Source organism: Schistosoma haematobium, chromosome ZW (genome assembly GCF_000699445.3).
Source record: "Schistosoma haematobium chromosome ZW, whole genome shotgun sequence".
Taxonomy (NCBI): Eukaryota; Metazoa; Platyhelminthes; class Trematoda; order Strigeidida; family Schistosomatidae; genus Schistosoma; species Schistosoma haematobium.
In genome coordinates this window covers 14,081,467-14,105,175 of record NC_067195.1, presented here as the reverse complement: position 1 = coordinate 14,105,175, position 23,709 = coordinate 14,081,467, and the positions used below count along the sequence as shown (strand labels likewise).

The window sequence follows — 23,709 nt, the reverse complement described above, 5'->3', positions numbered from 1 at the left end:
GATCGATTTTCTTATCAGTTATGGCGCTCTATCCTTTCTTTTAATTATCAAACTGGTCTACTTATCCACTTTTTATTTCTGTCTGGTTATCGTTTGCCTTAGTTATTATAATTATTGTTATTATTAAACATAAAAAGCATCGTTAATGGTTAATGTCCAGTAAAGTAATATATACGTACATAAATGATAACAGTTAACTGCATATTTAATTAAATAGAATATAATGGTTTCGATCCTCTTAAATAGATGATTTAATTAGATCTTTTGATGTTTTCCTAGAAAATATCATTAGCGTATTATTCTACTTGAAAGCACTACACTTAAACAATATAGTTTGAGATAGGAAAAGAAAGTATTGTAAATTGAAACTGTCGAGTAAAATTTCTAATAGCTTGCACACCCCTATTGTAGATATGAAGGATTATAACTGATCAATCCCTATTGGGACACGTGTAACGTTTATTCACGAGTTATGATAAAATTTGGATTGTGACTAGAAGTTATATCATGATGCACATTCAATCTCAGTTAGAAATCACCACCTGGAAGCACCCGTATCCCACTGAAATTAAATAGCAATATTTAGGATGCATATATGCCAATGGAAACTGATCGAATAAAGTTTTAGATATCAAAAACGTGAAAATACAAGCCCATAAAACCTAACTCCTAAACCATCAGATAGGTTGAAGGCTTATGAGATAGCTCATTAGTGTTTGGATCGAGACGTACTAAGATTGGATATCATTACGAGCATCAATACCTGAAGAGTTTCGAATGGAACGAGAAATGTGATCTGGATTTCACTTCTATACACAACGTCATTAAGAAATGTTGCATCGAAATCTCTGAAATGAAAACAGGAACAATATATATGTATTGATCAGATATAACTCAACAAATTGTTGCGAAAGTCCCTTTTTAGAAAGTAGGTTCATGTCTGCAAATAACAGTATGGTTGTTCGTGTTGTAACGTGTGAGACTGCAGGTTTTGATACGCAGCGTTTATCGATCGATTACAGTGACACGCAAAACACGTAGTGGACGACCTAGAGTCCCGATTGGTCCCGCTTCTCTGTCTAGCCCAGCCAGTTGAGTCCAGAACACAAGTCACAGCCTCTGAGTTATGAATCATTGTATTTCAGACATACTCTATTTATATACCAAACAAACAATCCACATCGTACCATAAAATAGAAAACAACATTTACACAATATTTAACAAGTGAAATAAACATCAACCAATAGGAAATGTACATTTAAGGTCCAAGGCCACCATAGACTTAACACGATAATTATTGGTATATTTTTCCGACTATCCTAACAGTTCGCATTATTATTATTAGTTAGTTGTGAACCTTTTTTAATTCATTGACTGATACTGTCTAGCTACAAATGTTTTTGAGCTTACTTTTATCGATTACTCTATTATTGTAGTTTTAAATTATTTCATGTTGCATTGTGACGGTTGAAGTCCATCGATGAGTGTGCCATTATTGCTTATTGTAACTAATTAGATTCTTTTATGGTTGTAGTAAATTAGTAGGTTGCATGAAGAAAAACTAGTGATTAATTAAATATTCACAGTTCAGTAAAATTATTTGACTTGTAATTTATCAATTCAGTCAAAAATGATTTACAGTAAGGCGAATGCTTTTCATTATATCATTAATTCGATGTCATTATTTTCCTCTGTTCAGTAAATGCAGATTCAATTGCATAAGTTTAAATGACCATTTTTCACTCTCAGTATGCAATCTCAATGATATATTTTAGTACCAGTGGGTTAAAAAAATATTTATTATAAGCTTAGTTAGTCCTATTGGAATATTATAACCGATTAAATTCAACAGTGTCACAGGTTAAGGCAAGTAAGAACTTCATAAAACCGTATAACCATTATGTTATAATCTCGAAACTAGACTGAACAAGGCTCATATGAACAATTGAATTTCGTCATTTCGTTATGTTGAAATAATACTTGAACAGAAGGTACATACAGGACTAAATATTTGTCCATGGTCTTTTCACTTCACCATTGTAATACAGCTAAAAAAACCAATTCTTATTAAAAAAAAAATCTATAAAGTGTTAGAAAATATTGGAATAATTTGAATAAGTTAATTTGGTGTTGTTTTACTTGCATCTTCTCATTGTTATTTAGGACTGCAATTGATCAGTTTCATGTTGGCATATGTGCATTCTGTGCAGATCGCCTCGACATAGCCTTAAGTCACAAGAAAGTGGCTAGCAGTGGACTTCAGGGTGCGCGTTTCGTCCTATTTGGGACTCGTCAGCTGGATGCACCTACATCACAAAGTTGATGTTCACTCCAGGACTTAGTAGCTAAGTGAAGAACGCGATGACGTTTGAAGTGAACAGTACTGGGTTCAAGTCCCAGAGTGAACATTAATTCTGGGATGCAGGTACGTCCAGCTGACGAGTCCCAGATGGGACGAAACGCGCGCTCTGGATTCCACTGCTTGTCACTATCAAAATTTGAATAAATTACTGGCATAGTTATTTCTGTCTTATTTACTGAAGCATATATTCTCAATGGTTTAGTGACAAAGTTGACCAAAACAATTCAGATCGACTATTGTAACCTTAGTGAATTTTTTTCACGATAAGTATAATGATAAAGTCAAATAACATAGCATTTATGTATTTCCGCTTGATTTCAATGCGTTATTAATGAGTTTTTCTCAAAGAAATATCATTCACCACTAATCAAATATCTAACACTGATCAAATTCACAAGAGATTAATCGGATAAATTCCCTGGAAATGTAAACATTCATGACCTATATCAATCAATCATTATGCTTTGTTTTTTTTCATACTCTAAAAGCAACACGAATATTTCTATCCCAAGTAAACAAAAATAAAAACAATAAAACAAAATAAACAATCAAAAATTCATACTCAATATTCATTCAATTTAACTATTCAATAGTCAATAGGAAGTAGTTGCTATCTTTAGAAAAATTCATTGTTTGTTTGGTTGTTTGTGTTTTTTTGTTTTTTTTTCTCTTGACTTTTTAAACTGAATTATTTAACAATGAATTAAATGAGATAACTAAATCTAATGTCAATTGTGACATCAATGTTTTTAATCTGGTTGTAAATAGTTTGTTTGTTGTTGTTGATTAATATGAGTAAATGAAGGTAGAGATGAACTTGGATTCGATTTCAATATGCAACACTCTGATTTAAAATTTCATAGTTTACATGAAGTTACCTGTAAATATTACCCTGTCATAATTATTGAAAACTACAGTTTTAAAAATATAAAAATGGTTATGATTATGGAAATTGTTTAGCTTAAGATAGAGAACAAGTTTAAAACTACATATCAGTTATAGAGTATGTCTTGTTCCTTTCCAGTTCTGTCCAATTTCTGTTCATTTTTCTAATGCCTGTCTCCATTTTTCGGCGTAATGTGTTCTTTGGTCTTCCTCTCCTCCATCGGCCTTAAGGATTCCATGTGAGGGCCTGTCTGGTGACGCAATTGGGTGCTTTTCTCAATGTGTATACTATACACTTCTAGAACTTTTTCCTGATTTCTTCTTCCGCTGGGATCTTGTTTCGCTCTCCTACAGTATATTGTTGCTGATAGTGTCTGATCAACGGATCCAAAGTATTTTGCGTATACAGCTGTTAATAAACTCATTTCAAAATGAATGATCCCTACAAATTTACATACTAATAGTAGATAAGGCGAGACTATAATTTGTGGACGAACCAATCACGTAAAAGATAATAGGTCCCGGATTTTGGCGCGAAATTCACTCATCATTTGGATAAATAAAGTTTGGCATTATAGCTGATGTCAGTTTGTGATGAAAACCCTAAATCTAATTTCTAACCCTGATCATCAGTTGTAAATCATAATGCTAATTCCTCACGTAGGATTATGACCCTCATTTGGTCCTAGTTATTAGGTGGACACTCTCAAGGTCAGTCTGGGGTCTCTCAAACATCGTCTATAAATTATAGCCTCACCGTAGATAAAATAAGCCGAAACTAAGTTGGTTATTCTTTTAAGATGGTAAATTTACTCAGGCTTTGAAAAAAATAAAGAAAAACATTAAGTGATAAATGAATTGAATTCACCGATTATAATTTTAATTCGTCTTAAATTAATGATAAACTATTATTTTTAAAATCTGTAAACTGAACTCTTTAAGAATCTTTTCATGTTATTTCTTATATAACTAAATTACTTCATTTTAGATTGATTCTTATCTAAATTATTAGTGGCAATAGGAAAGGCGGTATAGTCAATTTTACATTTTGTTGGTTTTCATCAATTACCACTGTTTTTTTTTGTTTTTAAGATATATTGGGAGAATTTGATCATCCACATATTATAAAACTATTTGGTGTATGTTCTGATGAACCGATTTGGTTAGTTATGGAATATGCTGCATTAGGAGAGGTAAGTAAAACATTTTTGTTGTTGTTTGCGATGTATTTATCGTTTGAAATTACAAGTGATATTTTTAAATGATTCAATTGAATTAACCTTTATCTTGTTAGTAAGTAATTCTATAAGGTAATAAGCAATCTGTTTACTGAACATAAGTGTTATAAGTGTTATCAATAAAAAAAATCTACTTCAAAATATCGGAATCATTATTATCTATCAAAATGAATATTTTTGTACTATGAAGTGAAATTGAGTAATTGTTTTTAACAGTGGAATATTGTTATTTTTAAGTAAACTTCTCGTTTTTGTGTTAAATTCTGATGAATCTCTGATTATTATCAGAAGGGGTTTTGTGAATATTATAGTAATTTCAATAGTTGAGATCATGAGTCAGTTGAAACTAGGCCACCATGGAGAACCTAGAAGCATTGGACGACCGTTTCGTCCTATTGTGAAACTTCTCGGCAGTGCGCATCCACGACCCCATCTAGCAAGATTCAAACTTAGAAACGAACGCTTAACCTCTAGACCACTGATCTGGCATCCAACGGTGTTAATGTGTGACTTCAGCTAATCCACGAAATTGAGCGACCCATTCACATTTTAATCTCTGAATAAAATTAAATATTTAAATTAAGTAATTAATGTATTTTGTGTAGGATTAAACTGTGATTAAAAGTGTGAAATCATAATTGAAAAAAACTTCTATAGTTTGATAAAAACTTTTGATATAAACAATTTATTCAACAAAACTGCAAGATATTATAGGGAGAGGTAAGAGTGTAGTGAACGAAGACTTGGTATGGATAACAAATTTATTGCTACGTACAAAATTAATTAATTTGTACATCTTCCATCTCTAGTTCCTTAAAAACTTTACCATTCCTTCATTCCTGTTGTTATTACAACTACTCTCTTTTTACATTTCTGTTCCCTTCAATTCGATCTATTCAACCTTTTACTCCCAGGCATTCTACTTTTCATTAGTGTTAAATGCTACTTATGTTGACAGATATGATTTGATATATCCTCTTGTTAAGTAGATTTTGTGCGTAGTTTTATTAGTATTATGTAAAATATTTGGCTCACTTCAATGAGAGCAAGAGCAAAATCGTGAGTGTTATTATATGAAAAGTTGGTTATCATTCATCAGAGATTGATTTTAATTGGTATACTAATGAAAACCAAGGAGTTGCAATATAGCGTGACATTTCCGCAAGCCGAGTGAAGTTGAAATCATACCGTTGAGCATCCGTGACCCTGCTTGAGATTGGACCCAAGAACTTTACATCTCACAGCGAATGCTCAATGACTAGAACCACAAAGTCGGAAGTCACTGGTACTATTCTGGTCTCTTTTTATTAGCTAAATATCATACCATATCAACAATGAAATGTCTGTCTAGTGTTCCCTGATTTCCAATGATACCATAACTGAGAATGATCTGTGATGAATACAACCAAGACAAAACTCCTTGAAATAAACGCTTCTATTCATTTAATTCACATTTTCATTATTTCCTGCTTAATTCAAACAACTTAGACTAAGCAATGATGGATAGTGGCTAGCAGTGAAATCCAGGACGCGCGTTCCGTCCTATTTGGGACTCGTCAGCTGGATGTACCTGCATCTCAGAGAGTTGATGCTCACTCTGGGACTCGAACCCCGTACCATTCGCTTCAAACACCATCGCGTTATCCACTCAGCTACTGAGTCCTGATAGCCACTTGCTTGTGCAATGGGGTGATCAACTGCAGTCTTAAACCTCAATGGGAAGATACAAGCCAAACAATGCCAAGTGAACTTAAACTAATTGTGATTTTTTTGTACATTTATCAATTATGAAATATTCATTTTAAACAAACTGGATATTAACAATCAATTCGTCCATACATAAAACAAATCAAGATTAGAAGACAGTTATCACTTTTAAATAAATTACAATTTTTGTTTTTTCGGAGTTAACTAAAATTTAAATTTCAAACATGATTAATATTAAAGTGATAAGAATAATGAAATATTGAACTATAACTGTTAAATATTACAAATATGTTTCTATATATGCGAATACTCATCAAGATTAGAACGAATAGTTTGGGCACTGAGTATGGAGAAGCATTATGTGTGAAAATCATATTTGAAATAATCATACATACATACACACATATACACAGACAATTCGTTTCAGTCATTTATTTTCACATTGTGAACTTTTCATATGATTCACATTTAACTGACTCATGTTATCCTATTTACCGGAAATCAACATCTTAATATGATTGAATTAGTACGGTAAAGATTTGGTTTAATTTAATTGTTACCACGCTATAATTACCCTGAAGAAGTCCAGACAAGTTAGCTGGACGAAACGTTGGCGATTATTTCAAATGTAATTTTCACATATAATGTTTCTGAATAGTTACTTCAGTTAATCATAGACGATTGCTTAATAGTAACTAGTTTTTGTAATGTATCTTTTTTACATTCCATTAAAATATAATAAAGAATAGAATAAAAGAATTTGGGAGTTTTCATTTCCTTTATTCACCTCTCTTCAGTATTTATTCTTCATTATATAATTATTTGAACATCTTTTACAGTCCAATTTTAATAATCCTTAATGATGATCATCTTGAAGTTTGTATTCTTACAGTTTAAACCTACTCCCTATGCTAAAACATTGAATCAAGCCGTTATACCTAAACAATTCACTTTTACATGAAGCAAACACTGATGATCATGTCTAGAATGAAAATGAAAGTTTCTCAATCAAACCGCATAGCTCAGAAAACATAATATAATCAAGCCTATTTTCACGGTTTAAACCACGAATTGATCTTGGCTAGTTCACTATTGAAAAGTACTGAAATCCTCACCAAAATATTTTCAATATAAATATTTTTTGGTAGTGTATAATTTCAAGAACAAAGTAACGTAAATGACTTACTTAATGACATATTCTTACTTGAAAAGAAACAGTAGAATGTTTTTCATTCATAATATTGGTTAAACCTTAGGTTTATTAAATACTTACAGTAGTATGTAAGTTCTTTTATCACTAATAATCTTCTTCGTGATTAGAACTATGAACATTCTTCAGTTCCCACTAAATTACTTAGTATTAAATTTTTTTTTTAGAAACTTTTCGTAATATCCACCTATCAATTGTCACCGAATGGTAAAATGAAAACTTTAGGAAACTTTTTTCTATTGCCCTAAATTATAATTATTCAGTTAGTTGCTTTCATTTGTAATCGATAAAACGAATTCTCCATTGATATCATTTGACTTTGTTGTCAAGACTGAATGTATACCTATTATTTTTTGTACTGAACTGTAGTCAATCAATATTACCAACACTTTGATGTTGCATTATCATGACTATTTTCAAAGAATATCCTGTAAATAGAAGTAAAAAAATATTGTTTACTTGTAATTTGACACAATTAAACACCTGAATTATAGAATAAGAAATTTGCAATCCTTAGATTTCGGTCTTCAAAATGATAAGATCAAACAAAATACACATACCTTTTATCTTCAGTAGAAATAAAAAGGTTGGTTTTTATATTTCTGTAGTGGGTCCTTTACATTTTACTTTGAATAAACGTATTAACGACTAGAAATGCTTAAAAAGCAGTTAGAACGTTTTCTGTGTATTCATAAATTCCATCGATAAATATCTCATCGCATTCATGGGAATGAAAAGAAAGAGGGAGAAGGATTCAACTTGACATTGAGAAATATGCAGAACAAAATAGTATAAGTCAGATTCTAAAAGGTTACCCAGTAGAACGCAACGCTGAATAAAGAAATAGTATTTATTAGTGATTTTATCGAAGATATGTGAATGTGAAATGGTAATCGGCGTTTATTTCGAATGATTAGCGTTAATACTGTTATATCCGAGCGAAGATTAAATCATGAGTAACTTCTGAGACATATTAATTGACTAATATTATCTATACATTCTTATGGTATAACTATTCAATAATTAGATTGTACATATTTGTATTTCTCTTATTATAAGCTTTATTTTGACCTATAATTTATTATTGTATGATTTACTGTTCTTAAGTTATGCTCAGTTTATTGACTACTGACTCCCACGTTCACAGTCACTTTTTGGCTTTATTGTGTACAAATGTTATTTCCTATTTCATGATGCGTTGCGGTCTGTTCGGTTGATATATAAACCCAGTATGTCTGAAATAAATGGTTCGATTCGGTTCGATTCCCATAGTGGAGGCTGGTATTGATGTTCTGAACTCAAGTGAACGGGTTAGGCGAACATAGGACCAATAAGGACACTAGGCTGCCCATACTGGTCGGACGTCATTGGTTTGGCACAGTGCTAAGATTGTCTAAGTCGTATTTTGATTGGTGGATAAATCACGTGGTAAAAAACCGGACATAAAGTCATAACAAATACCATATGGTAGATATTGTCCAAGTAGAATTCTTATATAGAGGCAAGTGGTAAGTAATCCACGAAAAATTTGAAGAAACTGATGAGTTATTTTAGATTGGGATAAGCTTGATATTCAGTGATCCCACATTTTTAGTGGTTTTTTATCAGGTGTCAATTTCTGATAAAAACTTCATTTCATTTTATGAATTCCTTATATAATCACTTTTAGTAATCCTGAATACATTCATTTCACTATTGATTGATTTAACGATACCAACCAGTCTTATATAATCTAATCCTTAGTGATATCTACAATTTGTTTTTATCATGTTGAAATTTAACTATCATTAAAAATGAATTGACAGCTCGATAGTTTTAAGTACTAATGATGTAGCCAACCACCTCAAGAATATCTCGTTTATGATCTGACGAGTTAAGCAAAGCCCTTTTTAGTTAACAGATACACTAAGTAACCAACCATCGAGTAACATGAAGATTCAGTACTTGTCTTTCATTAAATTTGTTCGAGCTACTTAGCCTTCTCAGTCTAACCTATAAATGATATTTTTCCCTTTCTATATGAACAAAATATTCTCTTGTCAGCAAATAAAGACAATACCATGAAATTGAAACATCTTATGTTGGACACGAAGGCCACCTTAGATTTGATCACCTGTTGTGGGGTCACGTATGCGCACTTCTGAAGAGTCTCAGATTAGTAAGAAAAACAACTGTCCAATGCTTTCAGGTTTTCGAAAATTATCCAATTTAGATCAGTTTGTGACATTGATAACGTTCAATGATCTACACAAGCCCACTAAGGAGACAAAATAAACTTTCCTCCACTTTGATTCATTTTGATAAATAGGTTAGTGCATGATTTAAAATATTTAAAACTATATTTTTAGTACATTATTATGTCTTATTTTAATTATTTTGTTTTATTTATTTTTTTCTCACTTGTAGTTACGCCATTATCTTATAGCTAAACAAAATGAACTAACCATAAAACAGTTACTTACATACTCCTATCAAATTGTAACCGCTCTAGCTTGTTTAGAATCTAAGAAATGTGTTCACAGGTAAATTAATTCGCAGTTTTTTAATGAACAATTAAATATCAAAATAAATAAATGTTTCAAATTTTGGAATAAAATGTTTTGTTTTAGAATGCGATGGTGGAAAAGATGTGTAACTTAGGTGGATAGTGAAATTGAGGTCGATTGAATTCATCAATCAATCAGAGAAATCATGCACAAATATAGGATCATGAATCAGGTCAAATGGGTAGATAATGCAAACAACAATGCATTATAAGTCAATGGTAGTTAATCAAGATCAAGGTACATAGAACTAGTTGTCAGTCAAACGTGGAAAAACTGGAATAATTCATTTCAATGTGGAACTTATGGTGATGATATTTTAATGAATGATCAACGAATGAAACATCCATCAAAGTCAGAGAGGAAAAGTAATGTCATTATTGTCTTTTACACTTTATTATACTTACCGTTGACAATATTTGATCAAAGAAAGTAAGCAGATGAAGAAGAAAAGGCTATACGGTCATGAAAAGAAAGATCTAATGGATGCATGTTGAGGAAATGGCTACCTCTAGAAAATTCTATATAAAATTTTTATTAAACCGATAACCATGTACAAAACAACAAAATTCACCTAGAGAATAATCCTACCCGATATCAAGAACGTTTTCAACATTAAATGTAATTCATCAAGGTCTGTATGGATTGGTGTTACCGACAAGTTTACAAAATCTATAAATTCGTAATTACATTAACCAAAAGACAAAGAAAGAAGAAAAGACAAAAAAATCTATAGGATAAATTGGAGCAATTACAAAAAGCACTATCTCGGACAAAATGACCACTCTATTCATCTGCGCGTATATAAACAGCAGCTATCGTTTTAACGCTGCGACATAACTTTGCTTATATTAGTGAGTGGGATCTACTATGGAAATGAGCTCCACTGAGAAAAGATCACAACACTGGGTGTAAGGAATGCAAGAAAGCCAGAGACGTTTATTACTGTTGTAATAGATCAGCCAATGAGCAAACAGAAATCAATTCAACCTAATAGCCAACATCGAAAATGACGAAAAACTGCAAGTTCCAAAATCGTTTTTCGCGAAAAGACGGTCGTAAAAATATGCAAACAACGGCCACACAATAATGGACAATAACTGAAGAAATTTTAGGTTGATAGAACAAGCTATAAGCCGCTTGTGGAGAAATTCCAATAATTTTCTTCTTTTAGGATTATGTGCTAATGATGTTGTCTAGAAATACAGTGAGGGTTACGCAACTAAACCACCCAGTTCAAGGAACCTAACATCTCCAAGAAGTAAAATTACAATAAATTCCATTTCTAAATACCGAATAATTAACTTCTAACTCATATGTATAGGCCTAAACATTCGAGTACTGATCTGTACTAGATCCATAGTTCAATTATTTTGGTACGGTCATGTTTGTATTAGACGCATCATTTAATATCAAAATATGAAATAATTCTCATCGTGTCATAAATAAGACATGTCACCATTCATTGAATATAAGAAAAGGTGTCACGAGAGCTTTTAAATGCATTATCAGCATCCATCTCAAAATATTTTCCATCTGTTATAATTTAATCATCCTATTTTTATTTTCATTGTTCAAACATACCTGAATATTCTCAAAAAACAAAACAAAGTTGATATAATGTCGAATTATTTAGACTAATGATCGGATTAGAACTCGATCAATACAATTCACTTCACAATAGGAACTACAAATATGTGACATTTATTATTTATGAGCCAGTTATGAATCTTCGTATAAGTTTGTATATTACGGTGAATATGTCAACCCATTTACACATATTTTTTGGTATTTCTACATAGTAATTCTAACGCCTATAGGTAAAAGTAATTGTTAAATTATTTCTCATACGGAACTTTAAAAAAAGAAACGATATTTAATTCACATAGTAGTTACAAAACGCACGACTATTTCCTTAACAGAAAAAATATTTCTAATGTTTATGAAATGTAATCACAATAAGCATTTTTCATTTTGTCAGGCATGGAAACAATATCTGCCAACGTATACTTATTTTATGTTCGATTTTATTATATAATAGAATGATGATATTTAGCTCGTTTAAACAAGTCATCATAAATTATATATGCATATTATCATTCTAAGTGTTACAATATGAGTATAGGTACACTTTGATTTTAATACTTTTCATTAAATGATGTGAACTTCAGTAAGGCTTTGTTTTCAAAACAAAGGAAACCATTTTTTTGTTGTTGTTAAAGTTAGGTTTATTCTAACTGTTAATGATCGATCAATTAGTTAAGATTAATGATTTAGATAGTCAACAATTAATTCTTCCGGTTTTCTAAACTTCTGTACTTATCAATAGAAAATATTGATTAGTTTGTTTGTCAATTTTAAAAAAAAATCAAGATAGATGATGGATAGCAGTGGATTACAAGAAGTACACATTGTCATACTTGGGACTTATCAACCGGATGTATCTTTATCCCAGAGTTCATTTTCATTTTGCGACTGTAACCCAGTTTCGTTCAGTCCAAACCCCACTTAGTTACTGATTCCAAATGGTCGCTAGCTTGTTCAGTGGGGTGAATTTCAACTGAGATAAACCAGTGACGTACAATTCAGTGATATCTAGTTATCTTAGTTCACAATCTATTCAATTATTTTCGCAAACTCTCCTTATATATATATATATATTGTTGTCATGATCCTCTAACGTGTTTACTACATTTTAGAGATATAGCTGCTAGAAATATTCTTGTCTCAAGGCCAGATTGTGTAAAACTGGCCGATTTCGGAATGTCACTTATTTTAACAGATAAAAATGACTTTCAAGGTAAGTAAACACTTTATTTGGTAATGGAAAGATTCGTTTTTATTTATTTCCTTTGAATTAGCGCTGTAATTTAAATATAACATTTGACGACCGTATGACTGAATGAGATTAGTTATTTATTGTGGTTTATTCGTGGAAATTCTGGTTTACTGTATGGATTGGATTAATTGAGTCAACCCCTGTGAAACAGGAAATGCTAAACATCTGTCTTATCTTATCGTAGGAACTTTAATTATTTCACAATCACAACTTCATCACGCGTCTAACCCAAGATCTTGTTTGATGGATAAGAGTACTTTAATTTTAGACTGTCAAAATTAGAATTCGATCGTTCAAACTCCCAACTTTAGTCAATATGCCACATCGTTGAACCACTACTTCTTACCACTGATTACACTTGTTTCACACTTGTAACTTATATTAGCGGTTACGCTTTTGTCCTTTTGTATGAGTAAATATGTTCTCATATGTAAACCAAAAATCATTAAGCCGAACAGTTTAAATCATATATATATATATATATATATATATATATATATATATATATATATATATATATATATATTACATTTTATTCTATTTCACTGATGAAATACTCTCAAGCATCATGAGTTACTTGTTCCTAATATTTAAATGGTAAATACCCAAATTTCTTGCTCTAAGTGTTGTAGAAAGTTTCGCCAAGTGTAACGAGAATACTCCGATATGACTGCCTATATGAAATATTTAATTTTTATTTCTGTGTATCCCTAATTGTTTTACGTATCCTGTCTTCCGTCAGATTGTTAGAGGTAATCAAACCGAAATCCTGGATCTAAGCCCGTGTAATCAATACTCGTCATTGAAATAATATATAAATTATGAGAGAACTGATATTCTTCCCGAGGATAGACATCCGACTGAGTTGCTTTCAATTATGGTGTCACCTATAAACTTTTTTGTTAACAACATATGGTTCTGTAAATATCAATAAATCAGCAAACTAATCAGTTCGAGTTCATGTTTATTGTCCAAAAATGAACGTTTTGAAGAACCCAGTTGCATAATTTTATTTTTTTTTCCAACCGACATCAATTTGTGCCCAGTTCCATTTGTGATAAAAAGATATAAACCCTAAGCTCATTATTACGGACTAGATATTTTAATTCAAGATTTGGGTTTGCCAACGCCAAAAGTCATTGAAATATAATTCAGAAAGGGCTAACCACTATTAATTTTCTAATAGGGTCTATTGAGACGTTTTATCAAAGCAAAAATTTGAGTTTACAAATTCATATTATGTCTACTTATTCAGTGCTTTTCGATACGATAACAGACGGTGATAATTTTAGATGTAATGTTGCAGTCAGAGTTAGTAGACAGGGAACCTTACTTGATGTCAGTTGATCAGTCAATCTATTCCTTTGTTAACCAATCGTTTAATAAGGAGTTGATTTATGTACACCGTAATTGCTCATTTTAAAGTTATTATTAATGTATATTACAGTAAATATTGGAGCTGGCCAAACACAATACCATTATGACTGGTTTATATTGTCATAATAACAGCTATAAATATCTTTTTATATGGCACTATTATTGAAACTATTACAACATTATGATGACATGTAATTCACACATATTTCTATTACATATTTCATTGTCTTTACCCGAGACAAAATATCACCTAGAAATTCCTATATTCGATCTTGTTAAGGGTAGTGTAATTGCCATTGTTGAAGTACTATTACGTCGGTTGTCTTAATCGATAAACATTTAGATTCTTATCCATCGACATTCTATGTTTATCTACAAATTTACTTATGACCAGTCAAGGCAACAACATAAATTATTTTTAAGGAGTGAAATAGTTGAGCTCACTAACCATTCACATTATCTTAGAATAAAGTTAACCAAATGTAATTGTACGAATAATCATTTGCTTTAGTTCAATTTATGTATGTTTGAGTCTTTCGATTGTTGAAATTTTGGTCAGTCTTAGTTAACATATATAAATACTATAGTGATTGTCTCGATATACTCAGATGGAAGAAACGCTAACCCTGGATTCCACTGCTAGTCACAGTCAATCTCTCTTATAAAATATCTATTTCGTCTATTGATCATTCATAAAATACTATAATACAAATCTATGTGTATTTTTTTGTTTACGTTAGAATATAATGTAAAATTGTGTCACTTAAACAACAAGGAATCAGATATTTTTTATACAATAGTTGTTTTCGTTAGTTGTCCAAGTATTAGAACAATAAATTAACACTAGTGTTCTTCACTAAGTACCTATTTTTGTAGCATATGATTTGATTTGTACACTTAATAGCGTCATAACATTTTAGACAATAATAGTTCTATCCTTACTACCATATCAACCTATACATGGAATTATCATTTTAAGATTTATCTTGTCCTGAATTAAAATTTGTGACAGTGTAAATTTTCACATCAACTTATATATCATCTGTAGATATAATGTGATTAGAGTTAGCTAGGAAACTTACAAATTTTCGTCAGTTTCCTCATTTTAACCAGAAATGTTTGAGATGTAACAATAGTATTGATAAAGCGATATTAGTATTAAATGATTATAATAGAGATGGAAGAAAAATTTCATTAATGGAGACAACTTAATGAAGAAAAATAATAATACTAAAAATTATGTAATAACAACTGTGAAAACGGGTTAGGTATAAGATTAAAATAAGCAAAGGTCAGATAAAACGTAGCAAATGATGGAGAAAAGAAAATTTTAAATTGGAAACACAAACTGAGCTGTTACAAAACATCCTTATCCGTTACTTTCAAGTAACTTTTAACACAAATTAATTTTTGGTAACCTGTCTCTCTCCCCTTTTATAATTTTCATCGCATTATTTAACATTTGAATATTTAAACAAATGAACATTTCCTACAATTCTTCCATATCTTATCACTAAGCGGAGATGGGTGGTGGTCAGCGGTGAAATCCAGGACGCGCGTTTCGTCCTATTTTGGACTCGTCGGCCGGACGTACCTGCATCTCAGAGTTGATGTTCACTCCAGGACTTTAACTCAGCATCATTCGCTTCAAACGCTATTGCGTTATCCACTTAGCTACTGAGTCCTGATAGCCACTTGCTTGTGCAATGGGGTGAAGTTTAAATTCACTTGGTATTGTTTACTTGAATCTTCCTATTGATGTTCAGGACCACAATTGATCAGTTTCTTATCGGCATATGTGTATACTGTACGCATTGCCTCAATATTGACTTGATTCACACGCATTACATGCAAAGATGGGCGGTGGCCAGCGGCGAAATCAAGGACGCGCGTTCCGTCCTATTTTGGACTCGTCAGTCGGACGTACCTGCATCTCAGAGTTGATGTTCATCTCTGGACTCGAACCCAGCGCCGTTCGCTTCAAACGCCATAGCGTCCTAACAGCCACGAGCCTGTAAAGTGGAATAGAGTTTTAGTTCATTTTTTGTATTGGTTGCTTGAGTCTGCAATATCGATGCAGTCCGCACAGGACACACATATGCCAATATGAGACTAATCAACTTCTGTCCTAAACATCAATGGGAAGACTCAAACGACCAATCCAAAAATGAATTATATCTTATTACTGGTTTGATTAATCTTCAATCATTAGTATTACTGTGATATTATCATAATAAAGTACTAATCAGAAAGAAACACTGTAAACATTTAAACTCTGTCCTGGGAGTCATGATGCCTCATGGTGAAAGGCGATATTCTTTGGAGATCATGAGACCGGTGCCCCTTCTTACGGCCAGAGCAACAAGCTGGATTCCGCAGGGATCGATCAAGCATCGACTGAATCATGACACTATGGATCATTGTTGAACAATCATTTGAATGGAACTCGTCACTATACATCAACTTCCTTATGTATGAGAAAGCATTTGTTAGCATGCATAAGAAAATCTCATGGAACCTTCCTCGACACAATGATGTACCTGAGAAGAATAATGATATCGAACAGAATTCATACGATAAACTACTGCAACGTCGTGCATGGAGGGTAGCTAATAGTTTCATTCTTAGTGAAGACCAGTGTCAGATAAGGCTGCTTAATCTCCCCCTTTTTTCTGCCTTCTGGTAGTCGATTGGATTTTGAAGACCATTACGTCTCATTGGAAGCATGGAATACAATAGACAACCTGGATGCGACTGAACGAACTGTGCTTTACAGATGATCTAGCTCTTCTATCCCATAGAGAGCAAAAAGTGGAGGTGAAGACGGCCAGTGCAGCAGCAGCCCCAGCATACACACGGGGTAAGGCAAGATACTAAAACACAACACTGCGGGCACCAATTCAATCACACTTGACGGAGAAGCACTGGAAGTGGTAGAAACTTTCACGTGTTTGGGCAGCATCATCGATGAACAAGGGGAACCTGACGCAGATGTGATGGCACGGGTTGGCAAAGCAAAGTCAGCATTCCTACAATTTAAGAACATATGGAACTCAAAAGAACTGTCAGTCAACATCGAAGTTATAATCTTTAATGCAAATGTCAAGATAGTTCTAATGCATGGAGCTGAAACATGTAGAACAACTACAACCATCGACACAAAAGTACAGGCATTTATAAACAGTTATCCACGCAAAATGCTCAATATCCGTTGGCTTGATATCATCAGCAACAAACTACTGTGGTAGAGAACAAATCAGCTTCCAGCTGAACAGGAAATTAAGAAAATATACTGGAGGTGGGTAGGACATACATTGTAGGAATCATCAAACTGCATCATGAGGCAAGCTCTAACTTGGAATCCTGAAGGAAAATGGAAAAGAGGAAAGCCAAAGAGCACACCACGTCACGAATAAGAAGCAGGCATGAAAAGAACGGATAGAAACCGGAAAGAACTGAAAAGGATTTCCCAGGACAGTGTTGAATGGAGAATACTGGTGGGCGACCTATGCTCCCCATGAGGGATAACAGGCATACGTAAGTAAATAATGGAACATGAATTAGTGACAATCGGGAACATAGCTGGAACTCACGCCCACTTTGTTTTTATTCATAAAGTCCCACCTTAAAGGTAAATAAGGTCAAATTGAAGCACAGATCAAAGGATTTCAGGAATAAACTGATTATTGATAGAGTCTAGATAGCCAACAATGTAATAATTCAAAGCTTTATTGATAGCGTTATAAGCACCATAGCCGTTGAATAAATCAGTGAGTTATAAGCAGTTGAAGATAACCTACAAAATAAATGATTTTAACTTCACTAAAATCAGTACTTCATTAAAAGTAATAATTAACTTTTGTTATGTGTTATGACTTTAAGTTGCGGTCGATTTTTACCCTGTGCTAATTGTTGTGTCCTTGACTGGAAAAATTAGAGAGCAGCGTATTTATCGATCGATCCAATGACACGTAAACACGTACGGACGGCCTAGAGTCTCGATTGGTCCCTCTTCCTTGTCTAGCCCAGTCAGTTGAGTCCAGAACATAAGTCACAACCTCTGAGATATGAATCATTGTATTTCAGACATACTCTATTTATATACTAACCAAACATACCACATCGTACCATAAAAATAGAAAACAACATTTGTACAATATTTAACCGATGAAATAAATAATGGCCAATAGGAAATGTCCAATTAACGTCCAAGGACATCACTAGGCTTAACATGATAATGATTGGTACATTGTTCTGCATCCATAACATTATGTGTATAACGTTGATATGTACACATTTTATCTACGTATAACTGTAATCAATGTGGAGGGAGCAAAAATTAGGATTCGAACAGAACAGCATGAATTCATTTTATATTGTTTAGTTCTCATAAGCTTCTTACAAAATGTTGTAGTTCAAAATCACAGTTAAAAAATGCGCCCAGCTCATATGAAATAGTTTAGTTTGAAGTTACTGTTATCATATAACAGTATAGAATAAATAAAATATTTTAAATATATGTCTTATGTACATGACTGTTTTACAAAAAATACCTAGAAACATATGGTTATGTAGAAAACAAACGCTGATAATATTTAAGAGCGAGCAAAGCTCAGTTAATTGAGGAACTAAGCTCACTAATCAAGAAAGGAGTCTAAATAAAAGGACTTAGTTATGTAATTTATCGGAATAAAAGAATTGAACAAGATGATGTAGTGAAGAAATGTTTGTATTGCCAAAGCAGAGAACAACTATCTCCTTTTGAATACACAAATCAGACTTCTGATACATGATAGCGATGCGTTTAAGCAAACTTCAAAAGACTGGAGTTTAGCTGTTTATTAGTCACCGTGGTAAGTTTAAAAACATCAACATGATGTTCTGTGTCCAAGAGATGTTTGGTAACTGTACAGTTTGAAGTAGTTAAATCATGTTCGGGAATTGTTTGGAATATTTTCAAAAAATCCGAAATATCCCCTCCTTTCTGTCTAACTGATTTAGTAAACACTGTGTATATTTTAGTGTTGTGCACTAGAATGATAAAGCATTATTTAACTAAACCACTTTTTATAGGATTATTTACACAGTTTAATTTTGTTTAAATTAAAAACAGTTTTCTTGATCACTTCAAAATCATGCGTATTACGCTCATTTATGAATATTCTATGGGTACAAAGATTCCTTTACAAATACATTTAGTGATACAATCTTGTGAATAAATAACAATACTGAGCAATAAACATATAGATACTATCATATTATTTGTTAGAACCAGCAATTTACACTTAACTAGGTGTTATCAACAGTGGAAATATATTTTACGTATTCATTTTTAAAATTTCCACTAGACTCATCTTATTTTCTCCTCTCTATTCAATTAGCTGAACAAGGTAGAAAAATGCCTATTAAATGGATGGCTCCAGAAAGCCTACATCAACGACGTTTTAGTTCAGCAAGCGATGTTTGGATGTTTGGTAAGTTATTCTTTTTAGTAAATGAGAAGAAATGATAGCATTGGTGGTATATTTCAAGACTTTCTCGAAATAACTAGTAAGTAGATGTAGTGTAAACGTTAGAATCGTTATAGTCGTGGCTATAGTTTAACCGTTTTTTAACGATGTAGTTTATGCTAAACTAGTTGGTTATATTGTCGTTTGAAACATTATTATCAGCACAAACTTCAAATATCACTGAGCTTTATATAATTCGTATCCTAATTATTAAATTTCAAGAACTGGCCAATATACACGGTCCCTTATTTTTACAAAATAAGTTGAAATATGCCTAGCAGTAAATTACCTTAGCTGAAGTGAGAGATCATCAAACAATTGATTAAAAGTTTAACAGCAATAAAAGGTAGATAGATTTAAAAAGAAAGTTTCAATCAAATGGAATACTTATAGTTAAGTTAGATTTATAATTCAATTATTACACTTTCAAGATTTTTAATAGGGATTTATTATTATCTATTGCGATACATGTATATGCCTTTCCTAAAATCAACTGATTGTTTACTATCGTTATGGTTAAAAACATTACATCAATATGGGATTGTTATGGGACACATGGGATTTTCAAAAAAAATCATTATTATCAGTCTTAATTTTAGTCATTTACTTACAAAAGACAATCATTGTGGAATTGAAGACGTGATATATAGGCAGGAAAAATTTCTGTTAGGCATATTATACTACTATTATACCGAGATTATAATACCACTGGATTTGACACTGTCGATACGCTATATGCAGAATGGAACATGTTGTACCAGATATACTATTACTGACCAAAAATAGAGAACTGTATGTTAAAATACACAGTGTTTTATTCAACATAACTGCGAACAGTCTACACTCAATAAGTCCAGAGTAGAAATCAATTATATGGAGGAAGTCACATATTAAATGGTCACTAAGCTTAGTAGCCAATCACATGTTACTTTCAATAGCCACATATCATGAAGGAAAATAACAGTTAGGCTTCATAACGAGCGCATGATCTTTAGTCCCCTGAGTTGTGATCCAATGGTTTACAATTGTTTTGCAAAAATATTTGAACGGATATAGTACGAATTGTTGTAGCATTGTCAATCACTAAACCCTCGAAATTGTCTTGAAAGCTTTTTTTAAGTGATATTATCATTTTTTCTTTTTCTATGACATTGTTTATTTATGTATGCAAAGATAGGGTAACTTAATATGCACAATCATTAGGAAATACTAAATACTCTAAATGTTTATGATAGACTGTTTTCTGTTACTCGAATCAAAAGCAGAGAACATGGCACATAATTGATTAAATATAACTAATAATTTTAAATTTCATATAATTAGTGAGTTTCATACTGATTTTGTTTATTATGAGGCTAGGTAGATGAAAGTATTTGGCAGAAAAACATAAAACTAGTCTTCATATTTGTTAGAATTCGTCAGTTAAGTGTCTCTAGATTCTTGAGGAAACTAACGATCTCTGCAGAATTTGAACTAACATTCGCGACATTTACAGTCAAAAGCGTTATTAATAAGATATTATGTTCACGAAAGACTTCTTGTAGGACTGATATCTGCAACTGATTGATCGTTGAGTAGTGATTGATGTCATCTTTATCTAGTCCTTAGAGCTGATTGAATTCAATCGGTCAAAACAGAGTCCGTGTTATTTCAGGATACTTAGACTAGTGATCACATTACAACTTGAATGATGAGATATGATCAGTACTAAAAGACTCTAAATGTGGCATTGGCCGATACTCAGTGATCAATCATGTTTGTTAAGTGTACATTATTTTTAATGAAATCTTGAGAAAAAGAGAAAATTGCTCGTTACTTCTTTTCTCTGTTACTATTTCAGCTGTATGCATCTGGGAAATTCTATCAAAAGGAGTTAAACCATTTTCAAATTTAACTAATGCAGAAGCTGTAGAACAAATTGCTCGTGGTGTTCGCCTAGAAAGACCAGATAAATGCCCTCATAGTTTATATGAAATTTTACTACAATGTTGGAATGCTAATCCTACCTTACGTCCAACATTTTCGATGCTTAAACCTAGAATAAGGTAGGTAATATATGTCTGAATTATGAGATTGATTAAGTACAAAATGTCTCATTTAGATTGTTGTATTATATTCCAAACATTTAACACTGTCTTTAAACATCAAGTATGAAGTTATTATTACACTAAATAACTACTTAAATGTTTTATTTAATTATTACAATAAATGGATTGTGGTCAGGAATCGGACCTAGGATGGAATTTTTATAGTCTTTGGGACCCGTCAGCTGGATAAACTGCGTGTCAGTGTTGATTTTCGCTTTGAGATTCCGATCCAATATCTCTCGTTCCAAATGCCAATGAGTTATACACTGAGCTATTGAGTCTAGATAATTACCACAGTTTTCATTGAATATGATGTTTACGTCATTAATTATCTCATTTTGGAATAAGTCAATACATATCCCAACAAAGGCTGACCAAAATTACGTCTCAAATAACAATGATAGGAACAATAACGGGGCAGATTTACATGCATATAGCATACAATTCTCTTTGAAGCTAGCACACAATAATAGAATCATGCACTGTCCTGTCGCCCTTGGCAGATCAGGCAACCCGAAAGTTACGAGAACACCATCAGTGTATACGACAGGCTAGGTACCCCGTAGTCTTATCGATGATCAGTGTTCATTTTTACCTATTCACGAAAATAGAACATACTTCTACTGAAAGTTCCACATCTTACCTGATTAGTATTAGATGTCTTTTGTGACCACCTTTAAAACTTATCGAACTGTTTTCTCTATTTAAGTTTTATACAACTAATGAAATGATCTTTCATGAGAGGACTATATTCAATTTTACACTGTTACTTGTTTGGAACGAATTAAATTTACTCATTATCTTTAACGTATATAAATGTTTTGCTTCTTAGACATTAAAAAGGAAGAATGTATTTGTAAAATCTCAGCGAAAGAATTTGAAGTAATTCCAACGTTTCGCCTGGCAATCTGGTCCAAGCTTTTTCAAGGAAAATATAATCAAACAACAAAATTATCGAATATAAATATGTACATGGTTCTTCTGTTTACTGTATACTGAATAAGTCATCCAATCAACGTGAAAGATTTTTGGAAAAATAAGTAAATTCAAGGTTGAATGTACCTTGTAATCCTTAAGTCATTCTATGGCCTAGGATAACACGACAATTTGGTTGACCTTTATTATTTTCATATAAACATGTCTCTTACACATTAATGCAAATACCTATTTTTTTAGAAAATCCTTCACGTTGATTGGATGACTTATTCAGTATACAGTAAACAGAAGAACCATGTACATATTTATATTCGATAATTTTGTTGTTTGATTATATTTTCCTTGAAAAAGCTTGGACCAGATTGCCAGGCGAAACGTTGGAATTACTTCAAATTCTTTCGCTGAGATTTTACAAATACATTCTTCCTTTTTAATGTCTCACATTAACTCGGCGCCCAAATATTGTGAAACTATTCGTTCAAATTTAGACGAAAGTTCTTATTTATGTTTTGCTTCTTAGTACTTGTTAAATGTTTCTAAATTCTAAGTAGGTTAACGAGTGTAAAATAACTCTTTATTATGTGATCAAAAGAGAGTAAATGATTGATTAAAAAATTACGCGTATTCTTGAAATATCTAGATTTATTTATTCTTTTAATATAACTACTTCATTGTTGCAGTGTATAATAATTTAAAATTTTTTTTGAAGGTCGCTTGCCAAATATTATCGTGGAATTTATTAATAAAATTCATGAGTCAACTGAAGCTAGACCGGCATGGAAGACCTGGAAGCACTGGACTGCCGTTTCGTCCTATTGAGGGACTCTTTATTAGTGCGTAACTCACCTCGCGAGATTCGAACCCACGATCTATCAGTCTCGCGCGCGAACGCTTAGCCTTTTGATCACTGAGCTGCCATCCAACGGTGTTAATGTCTAACCAATCCACGAAATTGCGCCACCGTTCATCATTGTCTTCAGTGAGTAACTGACTCACAACAGACACGGTTGAACT

The 23,709-nt window shown here is 32.3% G+C and overlaps 1 protein-coding gene across 2 annotated transcripts in view; it reads left to right on the top strand.

Moving 5' to 3' along the window:
• The window catches only part of PTK2_1 (putative serine/threonine protein phosphatase), a 66,854-nt gene that overhangs the window by 25,615 nt on the left and 17,530 nt on the right, over positions 1-23,709 (top strand). For both annotated transcript variants that reach the window (XM_051210472.1, XM_051210473.1), the window contains 5 exons: positions 4,341-4,441; positions 9,810-9,925; positions 12,646-12,746; positions 19,544-19,636; positions 21,513-21,717. In XM_051210472.1, coding sequence (XP_051070465.1) covers positions 4,341-4,441; positions 9,810-9,925; positions 12,646-12,746; positions 19,544-19,636; positions 21,513-21,717 — 616 coding nt within the window. The remainder of the gene's footprint in view (positions 1-4,340; positions 4,442-9,809; positions 9,926-12,645; positions 12,747-19,543; positions 19,637-21,512; positions 21,718-23,709) is intronic.